Source organism: Numida meleagris, chromosome 6 (genome assembly GCF_002078875.1).
Source record: "Numida meleagris isolate 19003 breed g44 Domestic line chromosome 6, NumMel1.0, whole genome shotgun sequence".
NCBI lineage: Eukaryota > Metazoa > Chordata > Aves > Galliformes > Numididae > Numida > Numida meleagris.
The window spans coordinates 29,495,312-29,508,034 of NC_034414.1; the positions used below are offsets into that span (position 1 = coordinate 29,495,312).

The following is a 12,723-nucleotide window of genomic DNA, read 5'->3' on the forward strand; positions in this document are numbered from 1 at the left end:
AAATCACCAGAGAAAGGTGATTAACATTCACATCCTTCTACTGTCATTACCTCTATAGCTAGCTGATAGTACTCTGCCTCCAAGAGCCGATTTCTTAATCTTGTTACTGCTGCAGGGAGAAGAATCTGATCCAAAGATGGTACTGGACGGTAGGCAGCAGCAACCAAAATATTCAGCACATCCACTTTGCTGATGTAGCTAGGGGAAAACAGAGGTTAAACAAATGCATATGCTTTCGCTATTTACATATACACAAAGAATTTCAAAAGGACTTTTAACACCAAGGGAACTTTTAGAACAGTAGTTCCTAAATCACCAATATATGAGGCTTCTCTATCCATCGTATTTTCTTATTCAGGTTCTTTTTTTCCTGCACATTCAGTGGAGCACTGGAAGAAGATGATTACAAACATCAACTAGCATTATCAAAATCAAAGTAGCGTGTGTGAAAATCATACACTGCACCCGTCACTTCAAGCCCTCTAGGACAAAAATTGAGAAAAGAGTAATATGCTAGATCTCAGCAAGCACAGTTTTAAAATCCTAAATTGAAATATGGACTGAAAGTAGAAAAGACAGAAGTAAAATTTTTACCCCAATCACTGTGAATTGTTTCTCCTACTCGAGAATTTTCTCAGTAATTATTATGTAGTTATATTACTTGAAGTTCTGTCACTTGAGCTCTTATGCTTACATTATGAACTCCTCTTCCTGTTTAAAACGCCCACAGCACAACCAAAGGAATCCTCCCACCCTCTACTCCCCAGAGAAGATAATACATCACAGTGAACATCTGATAAATCACCTGTCACAGAGAGCTAGGTCCTGGCTCCTTCCAGCTTTCACAAACATCATTTTGGCACTGAAGAGTAACTGTTTCATGATGTCCATAAGGAGTCCAGCATCTACCTCAGGATTAGTGAGCCCTTGGGACAATTTGCAGCAGTGCTCTATCAGCTGGTGGCCACACACTATGCTGTTGCTGTGCAGGCTAAGAATGGCAATGCACAAGGAAGAGCTAGGAGCCTGACAATTTGAGGAAAGACAGAGAAACATGAATGTTGAGGTAGTTCTCCGCTTATATTAGACTCTCCTTCTCCAGACCTCACCTGTTCATAATAGAATTCACTGCGCACAATTTCATTCTCCTCTTCATTCAGGGAAAGAAACCATTCAAGGGCAGATGCCTTGGGTATTCGCACCACTGTGGAATATTCATTTTTAAGAGTTTCTGCAGCCAGGAAGGAAAAAATAGGTAGAATCATTGTACGAGTAGCAACAAACCTGGCTAAAGACTCATGATGCAGAGTAATCCCACAGTCTTTTCAGGGTCAACAGTGATCCCTTAGTTGTACCAATTCCTGTCTGTATCATCTGTCTAGCACACACATTACAGAAACATTTCCATTCCTCAGCAGGCTACCAAATTGTACCTAGGCTCACTTTCACTATCGTCAGCATCCTTTCACCGAAAACTACTGCCAGTAATATGTGATGAGAGCAGCCATAAAGGAAACCTTGCTATAATGGGAAAATTACTGACAGAAGATGACATATACTGAAATACTGACAGAAGAAAATGTCTGCAAGCCTTGGAACCCAGAACATCCTTGAGAAGTGCAGCTGGTATCTTTCAAGTGCACCTGGATAGCTGGGAACCAGAGACATCCCAAGATATCCTCAATAAAAGCAAGAAAAAGCAACAACAAACTTATCTGGACATTAAAAAATAGCCTGGCAGGGGGGGAAAACAGCCTGACAAAGTAGGAATCTGCAACATTTATTGGCTGCTGTAGTTGAAGAAATAGCAAAATAGCCTGGGAAAGTAAAAATTGATCCGGAAACACAGGAAACAGCATCATCTATTGGCTATCCCAGGTGAAAAAGACAAATTAGCAGCATCTACTGGGTGCTGCAAGTGGTACTGTCCTACATCCCCTCATGCCTCTAGTGACAGATATCTAAGTCACTTGCTTTCTACCCACAATGCAGCTTCTCTCTGAGAACTCACCTTGCTTGAACTTCTCTACACAAGATCTGGATAGTCTTGACCCTCACTAGGGCCACCTCACTGACTTCATATTCCACAACACTGACCATCTCCGAAGTGAGACGCGGATCATCAACAACTGATCCCACTCCTGGAAATTGTTTGGTGGGTGCCAGAGCTCTGTACTAGGCTAATAATTCCTACTCTTACCACAGTCTCCCTGTGACTGTATCTAGTACGCAAGGTGCCTTCTCCAACAATTCCTTCAGCTCCTTCATTTAATCCCCAAACAGCTCGTTCCATATGGCTCAGGCATTTTTTCTAAATCACAAATTCCCATTAATTGAAGTTTGGAATACATAATTTCAGCCCACTCATACAAAGTATCATTGAAGTTTTTGCAGCTGAAGTTTTGATCAACCTTTAGCAACAGCTAGATGTGTCAGCTTGCCTCCTCTAACTCCACTGGTAATCAGCCACTGAAAAAAATTGAATTTTAATACTACTCCATTACTTACCTTCCACTTCATTCTGATCTTCTTTTGTGCTGTAATAGAAAGAAGGAAACATCAGGCCTAGTCCAGCACACAGGTAAAAACATACTTTGAAACAATTTTAAAAGGATCAACATGGCTAGCCTTTTCAAGACACTGTCTTGTAAAAATCTAACATTTCTCTCACCCTACCCTCCCCAACCTATTCCTTGTCCCCACTCTCTACTGTCTGGAAATGTAAGATTCTGCCTCTAAATAACGTATTTCAACTACACTACTACACTAATTAGTTCTTATACCCTTCTGTGGGAATATAACCTTATGTTGCACCTATCATAGCAAAGATGACGCTGAGAACAAGAACTGCCCAGTATGAGAATACGTCACAGCTCAAATGAATTTTCTGGGACGCGGGTCTCTGTCCTAAAGATTTAGGTGTGTTTTTTTTTTTTTTTAAAAAAAAACACCTTATTTGTATTAAAAAAAAAGTAAACACTTAAGCACTTAAAACATGACCAAGCTCACAGCTAGGCTCTGTTGACCTGATCTGGTAGCATAAGCAACGATTCCAACTCAAGCTAATCTACAGGCGACTGCTCATTTTCTCACATCTGCTTTTCCTAGCAAGCCTGCTGATACTGCCATAGCTGATACTTCTATTAGCAGGCTTGATGAAGTCATGAATAGTAAAGCTCACATTTTTCACCAGCTGGTTTAACTGAAGTACAATGAATCTCCGTCTGCTTCTCAACTGAGAGAAACCATATCACGAAAATCTACCATCAAAGCTGGCTCTTTCATTAAGGACCCAGTTTCAAAATTTATCTAATCATGAACTTGCTTCTGAATCCACAGGTGTTCAAGAACTCATACTCAAGGGTATATGGAGTAGCATTAAAACAACGATACGTTCAGCAGAACCAGTCACCATGTGATGATAACCCAGGAGCTGAGTAAACTGCAGGCAACTTGGTCACTTACTGCAGTGGCTTTTGCTGAATACATTTTGCAACAAAGCATTCAACCTCTATGTTTAACAATGAACTGACACTTAAAGAAAGAAAGAACTCTGTTGACTGGCTCTTCAGCGTTCCGTTATGACAAGTAAATGGAAGCACAGTGGTCCCTTCTATATCTAGTACACCTGAAAATCCAACAGCTGTCTGCCACAAAACCTGATGTTATCACATTATCCAGATAAAATCAGGATTTGAGTTTTCTCATTCCATTCACATACTTTGTTGGGTACATAGAATTAAGAAGAGCTAGAATGGAAAGACTTACATGCTTACGTCTTGCACCAAGCCAGATAGATGTTCCCTGTTGTAGTAACGATAGCACTGATCACACACACGAGCTGGATTTTCTCTACAAGCTTCTACTGCCATTTTCTTGGTAGAGCAAGAACTGCACACCAGTCTGCCACAGCGCCTGCAGTGATGACGTCTGTTAAACTGAGCACACGAGGTCATGGGTAGGCAAATGAAAGGATTTACTCAAGTTCTCTGCCGTATCTGCCTCCACTCATAAGTAAACTTACTTCACTTGACAAGAGGAAACAGCACACATCATAAGGCTCTTCAGAACTATAAAGTGATCTATTCTCACTAACAGAATTCCCCTCCAGAGAGGCTATGGCAAGCGAAGTGGGGGGGGGGCGTAAGAAGAACACACGCACACAGAACAATTGGAGGTTTAACATACTTCCTGCAGCCTTGGACTTTCTATTGCTGATGTTGTCTCAGCTTTGATCATCAAGATATTTAAACTACCTCTTGAAAAAGTCAGAAGCTGTAAGCTGTCTTTCTGATAAGATCTTAGTCACTTGCTAATTCAAAAACAACACTTAATAAATTCTGCATTTTCTAGCCAATATAACAGACTGCCAGCACATTTTCAGAACTCAAACTTCTCCCTCAGAGAACCAATGTAGCTGCTTAAGTACTCTGTGCAAAAAAACAGATTTTAGAAGCACATTATCAGCAACAGTTCACATCCAGGTCACCATTCTAAGAACTTAGTTTTTGCTCCTTACCATAGTAAAGCGCTCAGTTTTGCAAACCATGCATATTGTTTCAGTGTCGTCAGGTATCCACTGTTGCTTTGGAGGTGGCTTCTCAGGTGGCACAAATTCCTGAGAAAAATTCTGCTGCAGGCTTCTTTCTCTGGGACTTGCAGACACGGTGGCACCTTAAAAGAAGCCAGAGCAAGACAAACGTGGAAGGGAATTTAAACTGTTTAATGGAGTATCGAATATCAGAAAACACTACAGACTTACTGAGACTTGCAACAAGACTACCATTATCCTTCAGTGTGGCATAGCAGATTAACAGAGTAAGAAATATTAATGCTTTTAAGCTAAAACTGTAAGACTGTAAGCTTCTAATACTTTGATACTAATGACCACAATTGCTTAGTTACTAATTGACTTTTATCATAACAATTAAGGAAGTATAAGACAACTTCCCAGCATCTACAAACAGAGACTTGGAGGAAGAATGAAAAAAACACACAGGTATACATATACCAAGTGAGTGGTGCAGCATAAAATACAATCTTAAAGATATCCAGGGTTGACGTTCCTGAAGATTTAGACTTCTCTCTATTATTAGAAGAGAGGTATGGGATAGAAAACAATACCATATACCTCCCTGATCTGGTCTGCTTTACAATCTACCGTTGGCAAATCAATTCAAAGAGGCGACAATTTTAATCTTTGGCCTTAAGCATCCTTGATCTTGAAGCATTCATTTAATCCAATTTATAGTAGTAGACAGACTTTTAGTTTATATGACGTAACCCAGCTACACTTCAGGCTAACTAAAAGCTTCAGCAGCTCTTTGCAGTCCTACAAGCCACATCCCACATACCTGGATGCTAAACTAAACAAAGAAAAAAAACCCCACTCAATTCCAGTAAAGCTAATTCATGCAGGTAGAACCTGAATTTCCAAAGAATGTTAGGGGACAACGCAATCATGTTTTGCAACAGTATAATGGTATTATTTAGGAGAGAAACTAAAGAGCTGCACAGCCAAATCCAAGATGTTGCTGTCATCATACGTTTGCACAGAAAGTAACAGAACCTCCAGTTCAGGATACAGGACCAGAAACTCTGAACTGGCAATCAGGATATCACTGTCAAGCTCTAGTTCAGACCCATTACTTGCTGAGAATCACCATTCAGAGGATATCCCTTGCTAGTCACTTCCTGAGAGCACTAGCCTTGCATCTCTTAAAATACAAGTACTCTGAGCGCGCATCTCTTGCATTAGATGCAGAATGGAAACTATAGAAGAATTTGTGGTTGCTTTTTGGGAACAAATATTCTTCAGTCCTTTCGGCTTAAACTATGTTGTTTCCATTGTATTTGAAGACTGAGTAAAGCTCCCTCAGACATTAAGAAGGTGTGCTATTTTTCCTCAGGTCACAAGCGGAATCCACTAAACTAAATTCAAGGACCAAAAGAAAGAAGGAAATAGAAACAAGGATGAGATTTCAACTGTAAAACCAAAGTAAACACTGAAAAGAAAAGATACTGAGCAAATAACAAGAAGTACTACCACAATTATGGACTTGTAGAACAACTTTGCCTTTCTTTGTGCTCAAGAGAACACCAGAAAGTGGCATTGAGAACTTACCAGTAAAGCTGGCAAGAGATAGTTCTGACGATCCTGATTTAGACATTGCTTCACAATCCAGTACTTGACAGAGACTTTCTTGGATACGTATCACAGAATCTAGGACATGAAAAAATGAAAAACAGAACAATATTGGTAATAAACTTACCTGTTTTTACAAAGATGACAAGAATTCACTCACAGGCGTATGTAACAATGCTAGCACAAACAGGATTAGCTCCGTAATTACAAACTATTAACTTTCAAGAAAATTAGCCCACAGCAAAAGCAGACAGAACACAGAGAAAGGAATCCTTAAAGCAATGGACTACTGACAAGCTCAGGAATAATTCAGCAGAGAAAAAGTATCAGTTGTGAAAACAATCAGTTGACACAGGATACTCATGACAAATATTAAGTGTTTCACATTGCAGCAGAAGGAACACACTTCCAACGTCAAAGGTCATTTTGCATGAAGAGACACAGGAAGTTCGATGCCTTTATAGCAAATAGCAAAAGCGTTATCTTTAAATCATGAAATGATATCAACAATTTGAAACTGGTATGAAGCAAGATGGTACCATATATGTGGAACAGGTAGACCAACACAAACAAGTACACACATCATGTATTTTTTATGCAGTGGAACCACTGGACTAGATCTGCAGCACCCTCTGCTGTTCCAGTTATAAAACCCTCAAACGCAGAGCCAAATGCAGAACTGAATACAACCAGGATGAGAACTGCACCAGAAAAGAGAGCTATGCCAAAAATATTAAATAAAAGAAGGAAGAAATGGAACAACAGAACAAACTGAGGTTTTGAAGCCCTTGGCCCTTGAGAACATACGCTTACAAGAAATGCAAGGACTTCAGGAACATATTCTGGGCTAGAAGGAGACTGAGGCAAGCATCTAGAAGTGTTATGGTGCAACTGGAAAAACAATTCCAGGTGAAAATTTGCCCTTCTTTCCCAAAAAGGAAATAGCATTCTCAAGGACAGTCACCTGATCTCCTTTCTTTCAACGAAAAGGGGAAGTCAAGGGCTTTCTCTGCATACTTCGAGAGCAAATTGTCAATATCTTCTACAGTAAAGCCAACTTCCTGTCCACCTAAGAGCTGGTGCAGCGTCTGCACAGCCACAGATACCCAGTCCACTTTCATATTCATGAGCAGCTGTTCCACCATAAGCAGTGGCCTGGAGGAGAGGTGGAAGTAGTTAACACGAGAGAGTTCAGGCAGAGTCAGCAACACCTGGGAAGCAAGAAAAAAAACAGCTAAAGTTATGCTTCCAAATTTGATTTTGTGTGAGACTAAAGTCAAGAAACTAACCAAGCAGCTTACATGAGGAACAAAATAACACACAGAGGCCAAAAAATGGAGATGGGACTTATTAGGCCTATTCACAGCTCTGTGATAGAATTAGTGAGCAGCTTACTTAGCTTCTGCTTTCAGATTCCATCAAACACTGTCTCATTTCAGAGGAAGCTGAAAACAGGAAAGCATTTAATGACATGTTGTAGTGGGGGAGAGTACATTCTCCTGTTAAAATGTGATTATTAAAAAACCCCAAAACATTAGCCCTATCCTTATCCCTCCATCCTTTGAGAAAAAAATGAGATGGAGAAAACATGAGCAGTTCCCCCTAAAGACGACTAGTTAATATAAACTCTCTACAAATTAAATCGTGTCTTCAAAAGACAAGAAACAAAGCTTGATACTGTTGTGCAAAGGACTGGAGCAAGCTGCCATGTGCAGTCCTGCAAAAAATAGTACACTGCAGAAAGATCTCCATTTTCTTTGGATATGCTGTATTTGACTAAGATAATCTAGCGGTTAACATTTCCATTTCCAGGACAAGCACACAACATTTATGAGGCAACAATCATACAGAAATTGGAGTAATGGAGTGATACTGACTGCCTTTGGAAGGCACGTCTGGAAGAAACATGCTGTAGAAGTATTAAAGACCACTATACAGGTGACCATATTTCCAATGTAATCTATATGTTTATATTACTACACACAGGAAGGAAGCGTGGCACTGACACACCAGAGACTAAGCTGAGGATACTTTCACTAAGACAAACACAGCAACTGTCCTGATAAATACCCTGGTTTGTTTTCTTTCCTTCTTTTAGTCTGCATGGTACCTACTTCCTCACTAAGCTGTGAGGAAGAATGCTCTGTTCAAATTGGAAGCTACAACCGCCTCAGAATACAGGAACCACAAGAAGGGAAAGAGGTTTTAGGCCATCTCTAACCTTTCTTTGGCTTTTAAGTCTTAGAATCTTGAGTCTGATAGGGTGACAATTCCCTGAAAATCTACAGGCAGACACTTCTATAGCTATATATTGCTGTTAATCCTACAACACACGAGTTTTACTCACTTTTGATCCCATGTAGAGTGCTTGGATTTCATTACGGCGTGTTGTTGTCAGATTCCTGTAGAAGTGGGTTGTGAGGTAATCAGCTAAGAAATGAGACGCTGCCAAGCTAGGATGCTGGTCAAGGGACTGTTCAGTGATGGCAAGGCAAATACCAGGATCTTCTATTCTTTGTAACAGCTAGAAACATACAAAATACAATAAATTCCTACTACATTCGTGGAGAAGACTCTTTTTTGAATACCAGTCAGTGAATAACAGATTGCTGCCATACCAGGGTCCAGCAAGCAAATTAACCTCCACAAGTGTCTTACACACATAATAATGATTTAGACCATCCACTTACAGACTCTCTGCCTATTTGCTACATGTAATAAACAAAATAGTTTTAAAATCAAAGCAAGCAAAAAAAATTAAGCAAGGAATGAGATACAAGATGTAGCACTGAAAAGAATCTTCTTTGCTTCTAAAATACTTCAGAAGCCACGTAGTCTGAAAGAGACTGCATTTTATTTTCGTTATTAGCAACAGCTTCATAATTATTAAAACCAGAAAAATTCATACTTGTCTCATTTGGGCACTGAAGCACAACCAACCAATTTCTATCACTAGTTTCATTTCTGATTCTTCTGTTTAACCAGCACAAAAACACTTCGTTACAATTTTCCAAGTAAAAGGGGCCTCGTATTTCCATTTAATTAAAATAGCTGCGAAGACGCTGAAACTTCTAGATCCAACAATGGGATTGCAAAGCTACATTTTTCACTTAAAGCAGACCAGGTGAACGCCAGGATTTTGAAAGAATATCTAAGAAAATAGCTTCCCTTAAAGGAAGACACAAAGTCAACAGTTTGGATACCATATTCTCAACTTACTTGACCATAAAATGTAAGGCAGAGAGTCCTGCTATTACCTGTGATGCTTTTTCCATGTCTCCTGTCTCTAGCAAGTGGAGAAGGTGCTCACGGTGAAGACTGATCCAGTCTTCTCTTGGGACAGGATACAAGTGCCCCCATTCCTCACACAATTCATAATCCTAAAGAACGATACAAAACAAACAAAAGCAACTAAGCAAATTTAAAAAACCCTTCTGTCCAATACAGCAGCTCCTCCTGAAGATCTGATCAGCTTCAAGAAATTCTTTAGCTCAGACTCCTCTCTCATGCGAATGCAAATTAAAATGACAAGGGAAGAAGATGACTCAATTTGCCAGAGTAACAGCCTGCATTGAGAATAATTTCCCATCTCACAGTAAGCAAACTGGCTTTCCAGGGAGACACTTTTCAAGCTAACAGATCTACAGTATTAGCATTTACATAATAATCAAGCTAGTATTACACCAAAAGTCTTACTACTAACGTCTTCAAAATTTTAACAGGAAAGAACAGGTGTCTCAGAATAAAAGTTAAGGGATGGTTAACTGCACATAAATCTTGACATTAAGCACAGATTTGAATTTCTTTCTGGAGCAAAGAAAGAAGTAAATCCTTTGTCTTGAGGTACTACCTGCTGATTGCTGTTTTAAAATGCTAGTTCAACAGATTTATCCAAAGTCTAACGTGTTCTAGCTTAACAAAACTCGCGTGACAATGCCTAACCTTTGCTTTCAGAATGATATTCATGATGGCCTGGGGATCATCAGCGCAGGCTTTTTTCAGATCCTGCCAGTCACTCCACAGTGGTTCATTTTGCAAATTCAAAATCTGAAAAAGTTTGATATTATTGTAGCACACATTTTTAAAAGTTTTATCTACAACAATCATAAAGTCTAGGAAAACAGCTGAGCAGCTCATATCAAGAGTTACTTTGTACAAACAACAAGTCAAGGAGGAGATACACACCTACTGCTAGCCTTTTATAGCAATGATGTAATGCACTTCCACCTCGAGAAAGACTGACTTTCTGAGGTATTTACCTATCAATGCCTCTGCACAGCAGGTTTGTAAGGGAAAGCTCCTAAAAGACTACATGGCAATAACTACGGATGAAAAGGTATGCGTATACTGCAGACACTGCTGGTGCTAACAGTGAGAAAGCCCAATTAATTGCTAGCAGAATCACCACCATACAGAGCTCAGCAGGGATTTATGACTCTTATATGATTCATCTGCCTTTTCAGTCTGTGCTGAACTCCAGGCCAGCTAGTCTGATTTCACCTGGGTATCTAAACTATTCTGCAGTTAGAAAAGCTATCTGCAATATAAGCATGTTTATTGGACCAGTAGTCCTGTGCATCGTATATATCTACATCTCTCAAGCAAATAAAAATCATGACTTTCCATGGAAAGCTTCTAAAGGTCCTCAAAATGGCACAGAACGGAAAAACAAGAACTTTGTAAAAATTAAAATGAATTAAGTGGCATCACACAAAAATTATATATAATGCTATTTCCAGTCTTGAAGTATCATAGGGGAGTGGAGAAGTTATGAAAGATGGCAGAGAGTTTCAGCTGGATAGTACAGTACTGAAAGCACATCTGTTTCAAATGAAAGACTTGAAAAACCATCATGATCAAAATAGATCCAAGGGCTAAAGCTTTTTACTAAAGGGCAAGTATATTTTTTTCCCCGCTGCCTGTTTCTTAAAGAAACTGGTTACTTAAAGAACGGCTTTGTACCTTTTGATAAACCTGAAGTTCTTTCTTCCTGCTCTGCAGATTTGCTCTTAGTTCATCACTTATGTCCAAATCAGAAATACAATAAGCTAGAATTTCCAAACAGGCATCAAGTGGCCATTTGTCCAGACAGCGCAGAGCCAGCACACTTCTCAGCGTTGCATTTTTTACTAGGAATAAGTACTGCCAACCATCCTTACCTGCAAAGAAAACAAACCACCGGTTTAAAGCTCAGTTTGTGTAATTTAGCAGAGATAAAAGAAGCAAAAAAAACCTGTATCTGCACTGGATAGCACCACCAAAAGAAACAGTGAATAGCTGAATAACTAATATTAGACAGATGCTAAGCATCAGATTCTCATGAAGCAACCAAAGGCAACGTAGCACATTTGCTATCCTTCGACTTCTAAAAGGCCTGTCCTTTCACAAGAGTCATCAACCACGTGTGACAATGATACTGTTACAAGAGATGATCCATTAAGAGTAGTACTACAATTAGCATCTCCTGACATGTTCAGGTCTTCATTTACAAGTTACACTTGAGACACTTTCCAGTTCTCCTGTACTAAATTGGTTTTGGGTAAGTTTACCATCAAGATCTGCAAATTTGCAAAACAAACTACACCACCAGAGAAAGCAAATTTAGAATGAAGGAAGGGAAGGGATCTGCTTCCGCCTTCGGATTTGCTCAAGGACCACTACCTCCATTTCTATCTCCTGTTTCAGAATGTGTTCTTCATAAAAGAAAAAGGGAGGAACGCAGAGGAACACTGAACTTCATCCTTCTTACCTTCAGCAGCTGCACAGCTAAGCACAGCATCCTTCACATCGACCAGCTCTTCTACATCCTGACCGTACAGATCCAAGACCTTCAGAGCTCTAGCCCAATCCTTTGCAGCAAGTGCTTGTTCAAAGACTTCCATTAATACCTGAACAGCTGAGGAGGAATGCAATCCTAGGAGAACCAAAGGTACGTACATCTTGCCAGAGAAGATACCAGCCAAACTGCCACCTTCCTCCTGTTGATTCTGAAGTGGCTCAAACATAGCAAGCAGAAATCTTTCCAGTACTGGGAACTCCTTCAGCAATGCCTCACACTCCCTGGAAATCTGTTCCAAACCCAGTGGCAATTCCCGTTTGTCCCAGAATTCCATCCAGGATAAACTTGATTTGGGAATTTTCTGTACATTAGATACACTTAGACACGCCACCGTGGCTGTTAACTTAGACTGTGACTTTAGGAAATCCAGGCAGGAAGCAGTGAGCGTGTTCTGGGTCAAGTCAGTCACGGAGGATGGGGCCTGAGCGCAGACATCCTCAGAGGCCACTGCAGGACTGGAGAAAGGTATTTCAACATCTGGCAAGCACAGGTTGGCACAATGGTGTGCTAGGTTGCTGATGTTTGTCAGAAGGCATTTTGCCTGGCTCCTTTGCCTTGAATTGCACAAGGACAGCCTTTCACAGCAACGGTTAACAATAACTTGCTGCACATTCAAGCTCAACTCTTCTCTAGCCAAGAGTGAAGAAAGCCTGCAGGATTGAAAACAAAACCAGCTTACCCAACACATATAAACAGTATTTTACAATTACAAATTTTCATAAATCTTCCTAATGTTCTG

At 40.0% G+C, this 12,723-nt stretch overlaps 1 protein-coding gene across 4 annotated transcripts in view; it reads right to left on the reverse strand.

Annotated features, from left to right (window-relative positions):
* ZFYVE26 (zinc finger FYVE-type containing 26) overlaps positions 1–12,723 on the reverse strand; it is a 45,553-nt gene that overhangs the window by 12,118 nt on the left and 20,712 nt on the right. For all 4 annotated transcript variants that reach the window (XM_021401501.1, XM_021401502.1, XM_021401500.1 and 1 more), the window contains exons 21-33: positions 11,895–12,634; positions 11,108–11,304; positions 10,088–10,192; positions 9,403–9,525; positions 8,493–8,669; positions 7,110–7,356; positions 6,125–6,223; positions 4,520–4,674; positions 3,769–3,938; positions 2,509–2,537; positions 1,110–1,231; positions 806–1,026; positions 51–198 (exon numbers count right to left, since the gene is read on the reverse strand). In XM_021401501.1, the coding sequence (XP_021257176.1) occupies positions 51–198; positions 806–1,026; positions 1,110–1,231; positions 2,509–2,537; positions 3,769–3,938; positions 4,520–4,674; positions 6,125–6,223; positions 7,110–7,356; positions 8,493–8,669; positions 9,403–9,525; positions 10,088–10,192; positions 11,108–11,304; positions 11,895–12,634 (2,533 nt within the window). The remainder of the gene's footprint in view (positions 1–50; positions 199–805; positions 1,027–1,109; positions 1,232–2,508; positions 2,538–3,768; positions 3,939–4,519; positions 4,675–6,124; positions 6,224–7,109; positions 7,357–8,492; positions 8,670–9,402; positions 9,526–10,087; positions 10,193–11,107; positions 11,305–11,894; positions 12,635–12,723) is intronic.